Raw genomic sequence first — 18,539 nt, 5'->3', positions numbered from 1 at the left:
GACAAGTGACTTCGTATAAACTGTTCTATAAGCTTAATAATTAATGGTGTAAATTTCAGATTAGACAGATTACTCTTCTGAAATTGTATTTTGCTCTTTCTTTCCCTTCTATAAATGTTTCAGAACTACATGTACTGTACCTCTAATAGATTACATAGATGGGAATGATTATTCCATTGAGCCACAACAAGGTGGGGATGAAGATGGTTTTGCCAGAGGGGCCTGGGACTGGAGTTTGCTATGGAAACGAATTCCGTTAAGCCACAAGGAAAAGTCCAAACGAAAACATAAAACTGAGCCTTATCGGTAAAGAGAGCTGTTTACTGTGAATCATAATGAATAATTGTCTAAACCCTTTCGTTTTTCCCTCCCCCCCTCTTTTCCCATGACCTACGGTTGGTGCACGTGTGCCATGCGGGTCCTTGCACATAACTGCATCTTCCCTGCCACCATCCGCCACCCTGCAGAACCACATGCACTGTGCCGCTTATAGATGTCATAGATGGCAACACTTATAAGATTGTGCCGCAAGGGGGTGGTGACGAAGATGGGTTTGCTAGAGGAGCGTGGGATTGGAGTATGCTATGGAAGAGGGTTCCCTTGACCAAGCGAGAGAAGGAAAGCAGAAAGACAAAAACTGAACCGTATCGGTAATCACTAAATCACTTACCCGTTTCTTTTTTTTCTGAAGTCAGTATTGATCCACTAAAACTTGCATGTACCTCTAGCCTGAAAATCTTCATATTTCTAACCACACCAGCTGCTTTGTTTAATCAGACCTGTTTGCTACAACTGACTATTTGTTCAAAATACCTTTGCTACCTTGTGTTGCCTCTCCATTCCTGCTCTTCTGTGGTTAATAGGGTGCACATTAGAATGACAGGGTTTTGTTTGGCAAAATAAAATACTGTATGATTTTGTTTCCAGGGAAAACTTTATTTAGCTATGATAGTTTTTTAAAAGTAGTGTTGGAAACCACAGTGCTTATCTAACCATTTGATTTGAAATAACAAGCATGCTGTATTTATAATAGCCAGTAATGCATAAAATCTGTAGCCTGCTGTCATAGTTTGATGCATGCATACAGCTCGTGTATTATGCATGTGCATCAAAAAAAATCCCTTTTGTCATATTTCTCCCACTTGCTTCATAACAGATCACATCTGACCAAGAAGCATAGTGTTTAAGAATCCTGGCTAGATATTTTCTAATGTCTTAGTATGTTTGGGGATTTTAATTTAATATGCATTATTAAATGCAGTATTAAAAAAACACCACTTTATTTTCTGGGAAAACTCCCAATAACTTTCACAGAAGTCCCGCCTTTTTCTTATGCTTTGTAAGGGGGTATGTTTTCTTCACAGAAACTGGCTAGAAACCCTAGCTTAGAAACTACGGTTTCTGGATGGATTTTCAAGACTGGGAGACTGTGGTTCTGTTGTTTTTTATTACTTTCCCCTTCACACTTAACTAACCGTGTTACTGCATTTGAAAGCAGTCCTCACATCTTCAGAATCTAATGTCTTCTATTGCTTGTATATATGATTTAAACATTGTAAGAACTGATGTTGGTAATTCCCTATCCTCACCCATGATTGTTCTCTGCTAAAATGGCAACACATGCAAGGTTTTAAAGCTTTGATCTGGTTTGTATATAGTATAAATAATACCACTTTCTGACAAGGCTGTCCACATTGGAACTTTAATATTCGCTTAGGGGGGATAAACTATTTCAAACATCACTGTTGTGTTCTACGTTTACCATCCAAACAGGTCTTTAAACTGTTACCAGAAACACAGAACACATGTTCTCAGAATGGTTTTAAAGATGACTTTATTTTTAATAATACCTTCAGAGTTACGATGCTTCTTTTAAAGAGAGACATTGCCTGCATCTGTTTTTGTCCAGGCTGTATGCATTTTGTTGCAGCAATACCAAGGCAAGTAAGACCAAGTAAAAGTCTTGCTGAAACCATAGCCAGGATTGCTTAGTTTAAAAAGAAAACAAACAAACAAACAAAAAACCTCAACAGCTTAAAGCGCAGAAACAAACTTTTTGTAATGTGAGAATTGCCCCAGGACTGAATCCTTCTTTCAGTAATATTATGCTTACCTCTTCATATCCTATAAAATAAACTACTGAGCTTATGCGGATTTTACTGTGTTCTTTAACACACTTGACAGCATGTTGGAGGCCAAGACTGAAACTTCAGCATCTGAGGCCTCTACACTTGTCAAGTCTTCATGGTGCTGAGGAAGACCAGAAATGCAGGAAAGCCATGGGGCTGTGCTACACAACGTGCTTCTCCCTGCTGTACTCGCTGGCTTCCCACCCTTTGGACCCTGGTGATGCAAAATCAGTGTTGGAGGAAAATACAGTAGGCAGACAAGTAGAAGGGGATGTTTAGGAGTAACTAAGCACCTGATCCGGTGATTTGGAGAGCAACTAAACTGATAACCATTATACTTAACTCAGCTGGTAGACCCAGCAGCTCTGTTTTTGTTGTTGCCCTGTCCCTGCTATGCAGAGGGGGTACGTTAACCCTACAGGATACTTTTTCTTAAGCAGTTTCCTTCCAGACGTTTATGTGCAGAAGGGAAATACGTAATCGTTGCTGTTGAAAGGAGCACCGCTAAGTTAAAAATCTAATGGAATGAAGAGACAATAGTGCTAGAAATGACCCATCAATAATTTGGTCATGAAGGAATATTTCACTTGTTTTTTACTTGGCTCACCAGAGTTACCTGGACTCTTGGATCCTCCTCCTTTCAGTGCTGCAGATCATCAAAGTCAGAAAGAATTCACTTTTTCCTTACCAGTTTTTTTTTTTTAAAAAACTGCCAACTTAGTAGGGACTTCAGCTTGTATCCATTAGGGTTTTTATATATTTATTGATCTGCAGGTGAAAAATGCTTGGTATGTGCACTGGAAATGGCTTAACATACCTTACTTTCTATTTCAGTGCGAGCAAGCTACCAAATACAATTTTGGTTAGAGCCATTCTGCAAAAATGCTCTGATCCAAACCACAGTGTCTTTTTGACACATTAAAACTTGCTAATTGAACTTTGGCATACATGAAGGGATTTACAAAGCCATTTAAAAAAAAAAAAAAAAAAAAAAAGACAAAATGGAAACCTCATACAACTTGATCCAGGCCCTCTTAAAAATTTCACTGAGTACAATGAAAAGTGTCTCATATGGCAGTGGTAGAAAAAGAGCCAGAGGGAGAAGATTGAAAGGTGTCATTTAGCTGGAAAAACTGTTTCTTAATAGACAACAAGTTTCAATGTGGCAGCTCCTCGGAATGTAAACAAGTCTGCTATGCAGTCTCATCTGTTATCTCAAAAACTGATTCTTACTGGCTGAACAGATAATTATGTACAAAATTTTGTATAATTAAATTCAAAACCAAAACAAAAAAATACAAAACCCGACATAATAGAAGCTGTGACTTCACTAGAAATTATACAGATGTCACTTCAGAAAATTGCTGGAAGAGGATGACAAAGCTTCATGATTTTTCAGTGTATTGCCATTTATCTAATCTTTATTATATGTTAACAGTGATTTAAATGCTTCTTTAATTAATGCTTCTTCCAAGTGTTATCATATCCTTTTGACAGAAGGAGTTACACTGTCTTCCTCTTTCAGGTCCCCTGCAATGGCTGGTGGGTTGTTTGCCATTGAACGTGATTTCTTCTTTGAGCTTGGTCTCTACGATCCAGGGCTTCAGATCTGGGGTGGTGAAAATTTTGAAATTTCTTACAAGGTAACACCAAAAATTGAAAACTAATTCAGTTTAGTAGATCTTTTTTTTCTATAAGTACTTTTGTTTGGAGTTCAGACAGACCTGTCTCCAATTTGCACCACCTCTGCCTCATGAAGCCCAGAAGGTTTTGTTGTGAGGAGATGTTGTGGCAGAGATGCGTGTCCTCAGGGTTTCCTTGTGGGCTTTGGGGCAGAAGTGTTGAGAGTGGTGGCCTAGTGCTGAGACCCAAATGCTGAGTAATCTAGATTTTGTTAATGGTTTGGGATTGCACCCTCCCCTGAATATCTAACCTGAAACTAGAGTAGCAAATTTGATGGGGGGGAACTGAGTGCTGTCATGGTGAGTATGAAAAAATGTTGTTTCTAATGGAAGTGATTATGGAGAACAAGTAGCACTCAGTTTATGCATAGATGTCTGTAAAGTATATAACGATGCAAAGTAATCTGCCCTGGTTTCCTTCTTCCTACTATTTTTATGGGTGAAAAATGTTCTCAATATACTTTTCAAAATTTCAAGAACTTCTTTACAAGAGAAGTCTTCATAATTGAAAAGCTAACTGCATAATTCATAATCACTGCAGAAGATTTTATTTTCACTCTTAGGCATATGCATGCTCTTCAGTTAGCAGGAAACGTAAGATGATAATCATTAGCTTCTTGTAACTTCAGTATTCATAATGACACAAGTGGCAGACAGCAGGAATCTGTCCCAATTAACAAACAAAAGTGGAGATATCTAATATCCTCAGGAGTGATCTGCAAAATCGTAGCTGAATTTTACTCCTGTAGCTACTCTTGTTCTTCATGATTTTGAGGAAAGCTCTGAGTGCACTTGCTCAGCTGTAAATCCATATGCAAAAGGTAGTTACTGAGGATGTTACACATAGCGGGTCTTTATCTTTCTAATTCTCCATCTTGCTTAGAGCTAAATCATGATTGAAATTACATACAGTAGTTTTGTAATTGAAGTGCTGATTATGTTGAGACCTCCAAATTGGCTTCATGTAGATCACAACCAATCTTCAGAAGAACTAAATAACATTTTTCAGTCTTGCATGCTGACTCCTAGATAGCAAATATAATGGCCTTGGATATCTGAGGGGTTTTTTGATGAAACTTAAGAAAATCAATATCATGCAATGAAGAAAGTAAACTGTTCTGCCCATCTTTCCTAATACTGTGAAGTCATAATCTGGAATTTGGACTGATTTGGAACATCCCCAAAGTTAGCTGGAATTTGGATTTGATGCTGCATTTCAAACTTGTCAAAGCTATAGCAACTAAATTCAGATTTAGGTATGGAGTTTTTTTCCCCATAAACAGATTATCCAAGGATGTGTGGGAGGGAGGGAATTTCAGAATGGTAATATTTTTTTACCCATTTTTTGTTTTCAGCTACTATAATTAAATAAAAATCTGTTTGTACTTGGAACAATGGGTTACCAAAGACATCCTTATCTCCTACTAGTCTTTATTAAGGAAAAATTAAATGTGATGGGCGTCTAACCAAAACCCATCTTAGCGATGGTACGTGCATTGCTTTAATAAAATCAAAATACTATTAATTCTGTCATAACAAAAATTACCCAGTTCCAGATTTTGTGCACTCATTCATGACTGTTGTTTTAAAATAGCAATGAAATAGATGGCAAACTTTTTTAAAAAGCTTTTCTAAAAAGTAATTTAGTTGAGTAATTTCATGGCTGAGTTGAAGATGTACTCAATACAGCCTATCATTTCAGAGACCTATTATGTTCATGCGTACATCTGAAGCGAAAATATTTAATTATATCACACAGTTGGTATAGTAAGAAAAGTAGTTGACACTTCTTCCATAATTTATTATCTGTCTTAAATTCCTGTGCATATATATTAATAATAACTTTGCTTTAACTTGTAGATCTGGCAGTGTGGGGGAAAACTGTTGTTTGTTCCCTGTTCTCGTGTTGGACACATCTATCGTCTGCAGGGTTGGCAAGGAAATCCACCCCCTGTGTATGTTGGGTCTTCTCCCACATTAAAGGTACTGTTGTGCTGCAACCTTGAAGGTGTTTTTTGATTTTAGGTAACAACTGTTTTAGATAAATGTATGTAAATTATCAGTAGCAATTTAGAGAGCACTTCATCGAAAGTTATTTAGTGTCTAGAGCTAAGATGGTCATCCCCACAGGAGGGAAATCTTTGTGCCAATGCCACTGTTATTAAGAGTAGAGATTCCTAGAACCCATCTTCTTGCTCCACCCTTTCCTGTCTTTGAGTTATAAATCACATTTTCTATTGCTTACTCTCAGCACCCCAAGCCTTTGCTGCACTGTGCCCAGCTGAAGTACAAACAACTCTAGTAACTACAGGACACTCCTGGAGAATGATGGTCATGGGTTTGAAATCACTCTTTGGCTTGATAGGGTGTGATCCTAGGCTGAGTTAGCGAATGCTGTAATCTAGCATCTCTCAGACCTTTGTGGCTGCATTTGTTAATCAAGAAGCAGTGAATGACACCTGGGAAAATGGTGTACTCTGCACTTGATCGTAAAGGTTGCTAACTCTTCAAGCACCCTGCAGGTTCAGAAGTGTTGCTCAAGCCATGGTATTAGAAGTAGACATCACTGCAAGAAAAGAGTGAGCCAGCTGTCTGTATCTGAAGAGAGAATTTGATTCAAGAAAAATGGTTTCATATAAGTTTGCACCTACCAGAAGAGAGACAACCCTCCTGTTAAGGTTTCTTATTGCTTAGTTTAAGCTTTCTCTTGTGCAGTGTTTTGGCATTGGTAAATCCCATTCCCAAAGACCCAGTTCTTTGTAAATTCCAATCCCGGAGCCATCTTCCTAGATGTTACCTTTGACAATGCCTATTGGTAGGTTTACAGAGTATGGCTTGAGCCAAGCTAGTAGTTGGTTCTGTTGAAAAGAACTAGAAAGCCTAGTTTAATAGTAGAAAACTAAAAAGCCTCTATTTGTAATGTGAATTGATTAACATTTTGATCAAACAAGCACTAGGACTGACCAGTACAAGGGAGAGTAGGGGGAAATGGGCATAGCTGGGAGTAGAGACAGAGCAATGGGAGACAGGATAGCAAATGATAGCTCCATTGCTCAGTGCAGGCAAGATGTTTGTTTGCCTTGTCTGAAATTATAAAAACCATTTCACTCTTCTGAAAAGCTGATAAAAAAAATATTTACTGCATATCTAAACACCTTACCTGAGTCTGCTTGTCTGCTTACTGAACACAACAAAACACTGCTGAGTGTTCTTAAATACTACGTTGCTTCTCTGTACAAGGCAGGATGCAGGAATAGCTTTCTCCTTCTTCAGGCACCCCCTTATCCCCATAGTAAATGTGCTTTTTTACAGCTTTTTTCAATTTATGTTGGATGTGGATTAAAGTAAAACTCACAACAATTTGTGCCTTTAGTCAGATCTATTAAGACTGTTTTAACACCAGGTCATTACTGCTAGAAGAACTGTACAAAGCAAGGTGTGCATCTCTAGAACATGTACAGGTAATACAGAGATAAGAGCCATCAAATAGACTGAGAAGAAAGGTGTGAGGGAAAGGCTTGTTCACCAGGCAAGCTATCCATTTTTTCCTTTTCTCCAATCAGCAATAAACTGCTTTACTTAAGAAGATAAAATCCCCTTGGTGTGTCATAGCTGACCTGTTGAAGACTTAATTTTTTCACCCTTAGTGGACTAACGCCTATCATTCTCTGTATTAAAACTGTAGAAGGTGAATAGAAACTCTTAAATTGCAGTTCTGGTACACAGCAAGTAATTGCAACATTTTATTGCACCCGTAACTGAAGAGTCTTTATTTTCAAATAAACATTCTTTAAACAGAAAAAGAGTTTGTACTCTCGTTAAGCAATCCATTTTATTTTGCTGGCTTCAGTCCTGAACTGTCATTTGAAAAGAATATGCACGTGTTTTGTATAATCTGCTGAAGGTGGCAAACTATTAGTTTATAATATATAATAATTTCATGCTGTCACTTTTTAAGAGGAGAAATCCTTAAATTTCTGGAATTAACATGCAGTTGCATATGACCTGTTGTGTGTGCTTTGAGGTCACAGCAATGTTGTTGTTCTTCACAGAACTATGTCAGAGTTGTAGAAGTGTGGTGGGATGAATACAAAGATTACTTTTATGCCAGTCGGCCGGAGACAAAAGCACTACCCTATGGAGATATATCTGAGCTGAAAAAATTCCGTGAAGATCACAACTGCAAAAGTTTTAAATGGTTTATGGAAGAAATAGCATATGATATAACTTCGTATTATCCCTTACCGCCTAAAAATGTGGATTGGGGAGAGGTAAGTACAGCGCATAACCTGTGTTTATTTTAGGAGCCTTTTTTTCAATTGGGAATTCAAAAGGAAGCAGTTGTTACTTGACATCAGTCTGAGAACAGGCTCTTTGGTTACTGCTGTAGGAAAGTATGTAATACTAGCCAGACAGCTATAGACATATAACCCTAGGGGAAAAAAAAAGTATATATTGTAAGAGGTGCAATTTTTTTTAATTAGCTCCATAGGTCCTTGAAGGATGATTTTATCTCTAGCCCTGTCTTCAGTTATGTCTAAAGCTCTTTTTTCCATAATTGGAATTGAAGGTTTTTTGAAAGAAAAAATGCGAATCCTGTGTGTGTAGGAGTGTTGGCAAAGATTAATAGGTGAAAGTCTTTTTCTGTGAAGGCCTAGAGAATAGATCATATTAGGTCAAATAGATCAAATCCAGGTGGAATACATTCTGCCTACATTTGCTAGCCTGGGATGTATTCATACAGTTACAGACTCAGTAAATCCCTCATCTGCATGTAATAATTTGATATGATTCCTTAACAGTCATTTCCAGCATTAGCATATATGAGTATGACTTTGCTAAATTAAGAATGTGGTTACAAATTTGGCATTTTCACATGGCTGACAGAGAAAGACAGCATGTTGCCAGGTGAGTGCAGGACACCTCACTGAAGCCTACCCGTTTTGTTCTGGCATTTAGCCCACACCTTGAGGAGCTCTTACTGCAAGTCTCTTCCCTGCTTTCATGTTTTTTGGGTTTTCTGCCCTTTTCAGTTCGTTCCAACCTTGCCCTGTCTCTCCTATTAATTTTACTTTCACAGATTGTGGAGGTAAAATCAGAAGATCATCTCGCTAGCAGAGGACTCTTGTGTCCCAGCAAATTTAACAACCTTCTTTTCCAACGTATGATGGACCTGGTTTTGTAGCTTCAAAAGTGCATTAGAAAGTACAGATCTGTGGTGTTTCCTGTGGCCAAGAAAATGTCATCTGTAGTTTCTCTGAGGAATTAGTGATATAGCACATGTGCACAGAGTAAGAGAGTACAAATAGTTGTGTATCTGAGGGACCAGGTGAACAATGCCACCTTCTTACCTGAAGGTTAGCTCTAAGTATCAGTTACTTACATTAGCGTTAGACCTCTCTTCAATCCATGTAAAGTGTTAGGAAGGCATGTTATATATTACTGTTCACTGAGGTGAAAGTATCTGAAGAGAATAAAACAATAATGGCCACCTTGTGGGAAATCATCCCTGATAAAAGCAAGCGGCTCTGATGAAGCAACAGGAAAGTTGGCAGTTCAGAGACTTCTCTGAAGTTTTCTTCAACACTTCTTCACTGGCTGCTAGTTACCCCACATCTGAGAAATTTCTGTCCCCCCATTTGTAACACCACACTAATTGCATTTACAAACTGTCGGGAATGAAAGTGTGAGGTTCATCTTCCCTAACACTCTCTCTGGAAGTCAGGTCTAAGCTTAGTCCTTCAGACTGTCTTCTACCATCACGAAGAAGAAAGAGGCTCTGGCAAAGAAAATAGGTCTGGAAAGAATGTCGTAAGGGCTTTGTAAAGCTGTTTTTTGGCCCTTCTGAGAAGGGAATGGGATAACCTGCAGTTGAGGCATGCTTTCTGACATCCCTATACCTGTGCCTGCCCCTCATCAATTTTATCTCCTTTTTTCTGGGTAATTGCTGCTGTAGAAGGTAGATCTGAGCAGCCAGGTCAGTGGGCTGTGCCTGGCTGCAGTTAATAACTGCCATGCATTACTTCTCTGCATCCCGTTCTCTCATCCACAAGATGAGAGCAACTTAGCTGAGCTCCTGCTTTATTTATGAAGACCTGAGAGACTGCACATACTTTGATAGGAGGTTGAGTAAGTTAAAATACTTGGAAGTCCTGCATTTCGGAGTCATTAATTTGGAAGTGAGCTTTGCAACTCCAGCCTTATCAGTGTACTCTAACTCACATAAGAGCCTAGAAATTAGCATGGACAGCTTGAAACTCCATCTCCCAGAAAAGTTAACGTCAGTATTTAAATTCCATAAACAGGTTTGTCTCCTATCTCTCTGTCGGATATCTGTTTCTGGTTTGAAAGATAAGTGGGTATTTTCTGAACTCCTTCACGCTCATTTTTACCTTGAGACTAACTTAGAGTGCAAAACCTCTTTTCCAGATTAGAGGCTTTGAAACCGCTTACTGCATTGATAGCATGGGGCACACCAACGGTGGCTTCGTTGAGCTTGGGCCGTGCCACAGAATGGGAGGAAATCAGGTAAGGAGCTTGGAGGCAAGTCTGAAGGAGAATCACTTGTTGTGGATGATAACAGGCCAGTTTTCTGTTAAGCCTGTATGTAAAGCCACTTAGGTGCCAGCTACAAAGATGGGAGTTAGGGATTTTCCATAAGCATACTGACATCACTAAAGTATGGGAATCTGAAAATATAATTTCAAACAAATGGTACAAAATTGAAGGCAAATTTGTAATCTCTTCTTTAGTGAAGCAGGTACATGAGGAAGCAAGAACTGTGTTTTAAAGCAACCATATCACTGCATTAGAATAGCTGCAGCTCTTGGCATTGCTGCTCATTGATCATCTATCTTCACTTAATAATTAATGCTTCAGGAAACAAACCTGGTACTCACTTTGGCTCAGTTATGTCACAAAGTAGGTTTGCTCTAATGAAAGTATAAAACACTTGTGAAGTAACTTGTTTTCCACCACAGGAGACAAGAAATAGAATACGAATTTGTCTCTGCTTCATTTACAAATTAACTAGCAGAACATAATTACTAATAGTTGCAATCCAAGCTGCTATTGTGTTTGACCTGTATCGTCACAAACCTGCCCACACTACCCCACGAACACACTGTTCTGTCTTTACATCTCCTTTTTCAGTTGGAAAACATTTCAGAATTTAAAGTCCTTACTTACGCTGACATAGACTTGAAATATGCAAGTTTTGTCACGGCAGTCTTGAAATCACATGCAGAATGATGCTTTTAAAAAAACATAGTTGGGTTAGCTCTTAGTAGCCCCTGGAAATGTCTCTTTTATTTTGATATTTGATGAAAAAGTTCCTTATTACTTCTGGATATGTTACCCCCAAAACCCCTATAACAATATTTCATAAGTAGCAGCTAGGGTAATCTTTTTGTATTAATTTGATTTTCTCCGTGGATAAAATGCCCAAGTTTTTACTGTCTTCACATGAAGTTACTGTCCAGGACCAAGGACTTGCTACCAGACCTTTAGAAAGATAGTGGATTGTGTGGCCATCAAATCATACAAAGGCTTTTAATCAAACACTTTCAGAAGTCTCCCAAATGGGAATCCAATCATTTTTGTCTTGCTAGGTAAGTTTCTTAGCCTTTTAAATTCTACAGGAAAGTTATCCATGAAATTGAGTGTTGTGATAGTAAAACGTGTTACGTCATGTAAAATAAAGAACCTTCCTGAAATACAGGTGTAATAACACCAGAGAATGTTTTGAATGATACAATTTCATTGGTATTTTCAGTGTTTCTAAAATACTCATTATTTTGAGTCAACTGTTAAAAAGGTGGCTTTTTCTTCTGTTAGCTTTTCCGAATCAATGAAGCTAATCAACTCATGCAGTACGATCAGTGCTTAACTAAAGGACCAGATGGATCCAAAATTATGATTACGCACTGTAATCAGAATGAATACAAGGATTGGCAATACTTCAAGGTATGCAACATATATATATATAGCAGAAAAGAAACTATAATTTGCATCCTGGTTTTTTGCACCTGTTTTTTTTATGATTTTATGCATATCTGAAAATAAAGATCTACGACAAGGTTAACTGAACCAAGTAGAGTAAATTGTTAATTGCACATTCTCGGAAATCCGTTTGCCAGGAAAACTTCCTCTAGGGGAAGATGCTTTTGCTAGCGGTTCTAGTTGCTGTCTTCTGTAGCAGAATCTTTAAGGAAAATCTCATGAGGCTACATGTGCTGCCACAGGTATGTTAGGAGTTAGGACTTAGCTCGGAGGAAGCAAAGAGGTTGTCCACTACCAGTGACAGAGTTTCTAAAAGCTTTAAGTGCCATCACCCTCTCTGCTTTGTATGCTTTCTGTCAAGAGAGTTACTTTATGTAATGCATGCTGTGAGAAAATTACTTAAATGCTGGATTGCATTTAGCAGCTAGGGTCAATATTAGATCTGATTTTGGGAGGTCCAAATTGAAGTGTTGCTCTGTTTAAAGACAGAAGATCTTTTTAAGCCTACGTAGGAATACATAAACGTAGTGTTACCGTTTGCCATTTTGTGTTGTCTTTGCCGCCTTCTGTATTTCTTTTTCCTGTTCATTAGCCATTCTCTAATAACATGCTCTGTTGTGAATTCTGGGTGTGGCGCCATCATAATGCTATTGCAAAATCTATGAATTTTTAATAAAGACTTGGAACGTTGGCTGATATGTATGCGAGGACTGCTACAGTCTCTTTAGCCACTACATCTGTAAGTCCTCTATTAATACTAGTTTTGAAAGTGTTACTTTAAAAAATGTCTAAGACTATGTTTCTGTTTGTCTCCTAAAAAATGAGACTGAATAGTCTAAGGGTGACCTTATCCTTGGATATAGCCACACATAACTTGGTTCAGTGTCTAAGAAACTATTCTGTGTCAATTTTTCTTCAGTCTGTCTAGCATATTGCATATTTATTAATTCATTAGCTGGTTATCTGGATTGTGGTTGTCTGAAAGACGTAGGCATTGTTGAGTGCAGCAAAATCTGTTAGTTATCCTTTAAGCCACTCCACTTTTTCTGATACTTGCACAGAGCTAGGAAATACCAAGCACCGTAATGCCATTTCCACCCAGCTTTCTTGTGCCATATAGACAAAATTCTTTAAATCTGAAATTTAAAAATCAATAAGCAGTGTTTTGGTGCGATGACTTTTGCTTTAATACTGGAACTAGCACTTGTTGACTCTCCAGCCATTCTGGTGTGTCCCAGCATGTTACTTGGCTCTTCTCTAAGCATTTCTTTTATGCAAGAAGATCCATTTCCTCCACAGTGGTACCAAGTTGTGTAATTGTTTGCTTATTACCGCAAGTTATAAGGAAGCCCAGTAGGCACGGTCTGGGCTGTAGAACAAAACACTGACTGGTTTCCAGAAAAAAAAAAAAAAAAAGGAGGGGGGGAGCGGTGAGAGCAAAAGGACCACCGAGGGTGTGTAACCAAACAAATACTAGAAATTTGGCACTGCTGTGCATTACAGAGGGTATGACCGTTTCTTCTAATGAGGAGGGTGTAAGGAATGAAAAGCTTATGAACTGCTGAAAAATGTTGTGGCCTCATGTACATGAAAGCTGCCAGGAGATTTTTATCTGGTTGGTTGGTTGGTTGTTTCTGGAATTAACATTTTTGTGCCAGTTTGGTGAGCATAACATCTGTGCTGCTTGAGCATTGAGCAGTAGCAGGGCTTTGGTGCCCATAAGCAAACATCCAGAGCAGGGCTGGCCGTGTCCTGCCTACTGCTTTTGTTCAGACATCTGTTTACCTCCCCAAGTAGAGGACCCCCATGTCTGGCCACACGGCAGGAGCAGGTGTCAAGTTGAACCAACGTTTGGACACACACATGCATGTGGGAGTGATGGGGTGATGGAAAGGGTCCCCACGCCAGGGGGATCTGGGCGCACAGGGCAGGGCTGCAGAGCGCCAGCCCAGCCGCTGTGTTGCAGGTTTGCTTCTGCTCCATTGCTCTCCATGCTAGATGCAACCCGTCAGTGAGTCAGGGCTGCATCTGGCTCAGGGGGTCAGCAAGTGGGAGAGAAGCCTGAGGCCATTTCACAAATGCATGAGATTCGGGCATTGCAGCACAGGGGCTGTGGAAGCAGCCAAACATGCAAGTCTCAGCCTGTATGTGCTCAGCACAATAGGTCTGCAGTTACTTAGGCAGCCTCCTGTTGCTCCAGAGGCCACACTTGCTCTCATACCCTCTTCTTTTCCTTCTACTAGTCAAATAGGCAGCAAAGCTGGGTTTTTTGCTAGTGTGGTTAACATTGGTGTTGGGCTGCCCAGTGAGTTAGCTGTCCTCAAGAGTTAAACTTTTGGTTACAGGGTGGATGAAAAGGCTGGAAGCATTTTAGACACAGTTTTGCTCATTTTCTTAGCAGTTTGTTGCCTGAGGGAAACGGGAGGGGTCTCAAGTGGACCTACACATATCAAACATTTCACAATACAAAGGCTGTGAAAGTCTGTGTTTAACAAAGAGTAAAAACAGTATAAACAGATCTGTTCTGGGATCCTGAAACCTGGTTTTGTAGATAGCTATATCACAGTTGTGAAGAAAATGTTTAAAAAAAAAAAAAAAGGCAAAACAAAAAAAACCCCACACAATACATGTTCCTGATGGTTTTGTTTTCCAGAATCTGCACCGATTTACTCACATTCCATCAGGGAAGTGCTTGGATCGCTCGGAAGTCCTCCATCAAGTTTTCATTTCAGAGTGTGACTCCAGTAAAGCAACGCAAAAATGGGAAATGAACAACATCCTTAGTGTGTAGACAGAAAAACCTACCTACTGACACATTAATTTGTACAGGACTGAAAATAGCCTGAAAACTGCTGCAATTATTAACTTTGTACAGCTGCGAGCCTCCTGGCTTGGATGAAGGACATAGAGGAACTGTGATTATTACAATAACATTATCATCCGCAGTTAATGTTTACAAAACTGCTTTACCTTAAACTCTGTAGATGTTTACATCTTTTTGTTTTAAGATGTTGGTAAATTAATGTGCTGTTAGCTATGTTTCATAGGAACATAGCTAGAAGCATTGTCGTCTTCTTTGGGATTACACTCAGGGGTCTGAAGGCAGTTTTTTTACACACACTTGAAAAGGTTGGAGTAACCAGATTTTCACAGAACTTGGTGATTATCAACCTGTTGTATATTTTTATTTAATTTTACATCTTACTAAGCACTGCCACAGGTTATTAGCCAGGGTGGCCTTCTCTCACAGTCATGCTGCTTTTTTGGAAGGTGAATTTCAACATATTTAGTGCCTCTTTCATTTCTCTCTTTCACAAGAAGAGCATTTGTTGGAAATTATACAATGGATTTTTCTGATCTGTCACCAGGGGTAGGGACCAACCGTACCACCCCGTGTAATTATTGTCTTACTGAAGACAAATTGCTATTGCCAGTTTGGCTGCTCTACTTTGAGTGGACGCTTTGTACAGTGCAAGGAAGAGCTTAGTGTTGAGTTTAGTGCTGATGTGGTACATTTTGATGGAAGTAAGCACCCTCACAATTCCAGTTAAGAATTTATAAGCGCTAACTTGCTTGCTTAAACCATGCCTTACATAAAAATAATTTTTAAAACAAAAGAAATAAAGCTGCACAATTATGTAAAACTTAATAAGAATCCAATGCTTCATTTATATTGTTCTTTTAAATGGAAATCACTTAGAAGTGGATTAAGGCTTTTAATTAGAAAAAAACATCCAGCTTCTTAACACATCTGTGTAATTCTTTACAAGGACATCTCTCAACTAGTTGGGTGCCAGATCGAGATTTGAAAAGAGAAATGGAAATCCTGAAACTGCGTTTATTCGTTCTAATTTCCTTCTTATTTTTGTCATTGGAAACTTTTCCTGAGGGATTACAAACACAAAATACAACCACTTGGTGCTATAGTGTACAGAATAGAATGTGAAGAAGTAGTTTTTAAAAATGTTCTGGAAAGAAGTTGATGCAAACTCCCTTAGGAGTATAAATATTGACTCTGAATGAACAGAGAGGTGGAAGAGAAATGACTTATCCTCACTTCCTTATTCCAGATTTTGTGACTGTTAAATGCTGACATCAGTGTACTGATTTCGTAAGAGTTATGCCTATAACATGTCACACTATTAAATATGACTAAATACTTCCCTGAAATCTAGAATAGCATTGCATGCACCTTCCATTGATGGTAACAAGGGTTATGTATCATATTTGGTGACAGAGTTTGATCTTTATAGGGCTGTCTGCACTGATCTATTAGTTTGGGATCTTTTCTAGTTTCTTTAGACTTCTCATCTATCCTTTCAGAGCTATGAAAAATAGAAAATAAAGGAGGGAGAAACTGGAAAAAAAAGGAAAATAAGGGTGTGTGCCGGTACTTGTTGTGTGTATGAAAACTGACTCCATTTTTGTGTGTTGGGTAGATTAATTTAATCATATGACTATGCATAAGAGAAAGAATGGTGGCACATAAATTGTGCGGGTGTGCATTTTAAATGGGTATTTTGTGCAATTCATTGAAAGCTGATGCTGTGTGTGAATATGAATCTGTATGTGAGACTGAAACCTTACAAAACATGAGATCATAAGAAGCTGTTGCTGTAATGACTTTTTCCTACTATAGCTGGCTTGGAAAAAAATAATTCCCATATTCTTGCTTTGTAAGTTGATGATAATATCACTATGCATTTCTACATATTTTATAAATTTGATTTATGCAGATTTTGATACACTGTATGTTTCTGTAGAAATTGTATAAATCTTTAAAAAATTTATTAGGGATAAATCTGGGAAACTTATGTATTATCTTACTTATGGGTTGCTTGTTTTTTAGGTGAAGTAAATAAAATATTTGAATTTTTGGGTTTACTATACTTTTACAGAGTGAAAATGGATGATTACCTTTATAGAAACCCCACATCTCAAAATCTAGACCACTTCAATGTTACAAACGTACAAATATTAAAAGTGTTTTATTTTAACTTTTTATCTAGGTACCTTTTGTCACATTTGTTGGGGACTCGTGTTTTTTTCCAGTGAAATGAAAAATGAAATTCCCACTGAGAGGTGCCACGTGGATACATTTGGATTTTTGTATCACCTGCCCTGATCTAATTAGGTAGATCTAATATGCTCGTAGAATATGATCTTGAGAATGATTTCTAAAGTAAAACCAAAGGTCAGGAGTAGTTGGTAGTGTTTTGACTGTGTATTTTATCTTAGTCTATTTATGTTTCCACCAACAAACATATTTCAGTCAAACATCTTCCTGAGAAGGTTTCTTAGCAAAAGAGTGTGCAATTAAATCGTGACACAGAAGACACAGGTTCTGGCCTAAGAGCAAACCTAAATGCTGAAATGTACAGTACTTTTTTACAGATGGGATTCTTGTTTCCCAGCCACGTCTGTCTGTGCCCTTCTGTGTATTCAGATTTCAAAAGGCTCCTTTGGCAAAACCCTGGAGGTACAGCAGCGACCAGTTCATGTAGGGAATACCCTTTTATGTACAGAAACAGGGACTGATGGGAAGGAGGGGACATCTTTCTTCACTACCGGGTATCCTAGCACTAGGAGAACCAACAGCACCCTTTAGGCAGTACCAAAGACACTGTCCCCACTGATAGCATCCTAGAATCAATTAATTCTGTTTCCCTAATGCCAGTCAATCTCCTTTACTACTGTCTGCTTCTTCCATACCACCTGCCTCCCAAGTTGCAGTCCATAAAGCCAGAATTTAACAACTTAGTGCTCTGAAACTAGACCAAGAAGCCTGAATTCTATTACACTATGCCAGGGATTAAAAATGTTATGTTTATCTCTGATCTGTGGGACCATTCACAAGAAAAGGAAAAACATAGTCGCTGCCTATAAAAACATAAAAGATGGTTTGGTAGATTTTGCTGCATATCAAGCACAATTTTCCATTTAGGTTAAAAATGATCAAATTGTGCAAGATCCATGGAGTCATAGGAATAAGGAGGGTAATTTCAGAACATGCAGAAGAAATTATCTACACCATTGAACACAAGCTGTTTTTTTGTAAAAGCATGTATTGTTTGTTCCCTGCTGGTGAGCTTAGATCCACCAATTGTAGTAGGTGAAAAGAAACAACTCAGGGAAAAACAAATTAGCAGTGTTTCTGGTTGTTCTACTTGCTATGAAAGGCTTGGGAATACTAGGTCTTGCTGTGTTCTGAAATCTTACCTTGCTTACATTTATGAGAGTATTCCTTGAGAAGTGTCAGTGGTTATCTTCCAGGGTAGTTACTTTCTGGGAACAGCAGAAGTGGTTGCCAGTATTTAGTCCTCTAGTTGACTTTACTTTCCCTGCAAGCCTCCTCTGAGCTCCTGTAGTGTTGGAATAGTAAGTTGTGTAGCTTGGCTGGCACTGTATAGGAGGACTGTCTTACGTAGAATGAGTCTAGGTAGAAAAAGTGATAGGCTATCAAAAAACATAGGTGAGTTTGCCTCCCTTTGGGTTTTAAAAAAAAAAAAACTACATACACTGTGAGTGGCCCCTGAAGACTGAAGCAACTTTGGCCCTCCTTTCACTGTGGGAAGCCTCTGGTCATCTTCCCTCACACACTGCTTCTGCTTCAGAGAGCTGCTTCACTCATTACACCCTTGGCTGCGTTAACTAGTACGGAGCACAGGAAAAGTGGGAAGAGGTGTTTGTGTGGGTTATATGTCTCGCTAACACAGTTAATGGTTAG

At 38.6% G+C, this 18,539-nt stretch overlaps 1 protein-coding gene across 2 annotated transcripts in view; it reads left to right on the top strand.

The window, feature by feature from the left end:
* Positions 1-16,814, top strand: part of GALNT7 (polypeptide N-acetylgalactosaminyltransferase 7) — a 75,110-nt gene extending 58,296 nt beyond the window's left edge. Inside the window, exons 6-12 of one of the 2 annotated variants that reach the window (XM_074866462.1) lie at positions 468-650; positions 3,655-3,772; positions 5,672-5,794; positions 7,864-8,082; positions 10,241-10,339; positions 11,648-11,776; positions 14,466-16,814. In XM_074866462.1, coding sequence (XP_074722563.1) covers positions 468-650; positions 3,655-3,772; positions 5,672-5,794; positions 7,864-8,082; positions 10,241-10,339; positions 11,648-11,776; positions 14,466-14,603 — 1,009 coding nt within the window. In that variant the 3' untranslated portion in view covers positions 14,604-16,814. Of the gene's footprint in view, positions 1-123; positions 307-467; positions 651-3,654; positions 3,773-5,671; positions 5,795-7,863; positions 8,083-10,240; positions 10,340-11,647; positions 11,777-14,465 lie in introns of both variants that reach the window. The other variant, XM_074866463.1, reaches the window with a different exon arrangement.
* The last annotated feature ends 1,725 nt before the right edge of the window (positions 16,815-18,539 follow it).

The sequence above is a fragment of the Strix uralensis genome, chromosome 4, assembly GCF_047716275.1.
Source record: "Strix uralensis isolate ZFMK-TIS-50842 chromosome 4, bStrUra1, whole genome shotgun sequence".
Lineage (NCBI taxonomy): Eukaryota > Metazoa > Chordata > Aves > Strigiformes > Strigidae > Strix > Strix uralensis.
Note: the sequence above shows the minus strand (reverse complement) of the source record. Positions and strands in the feature narration are given on the sequence as shown.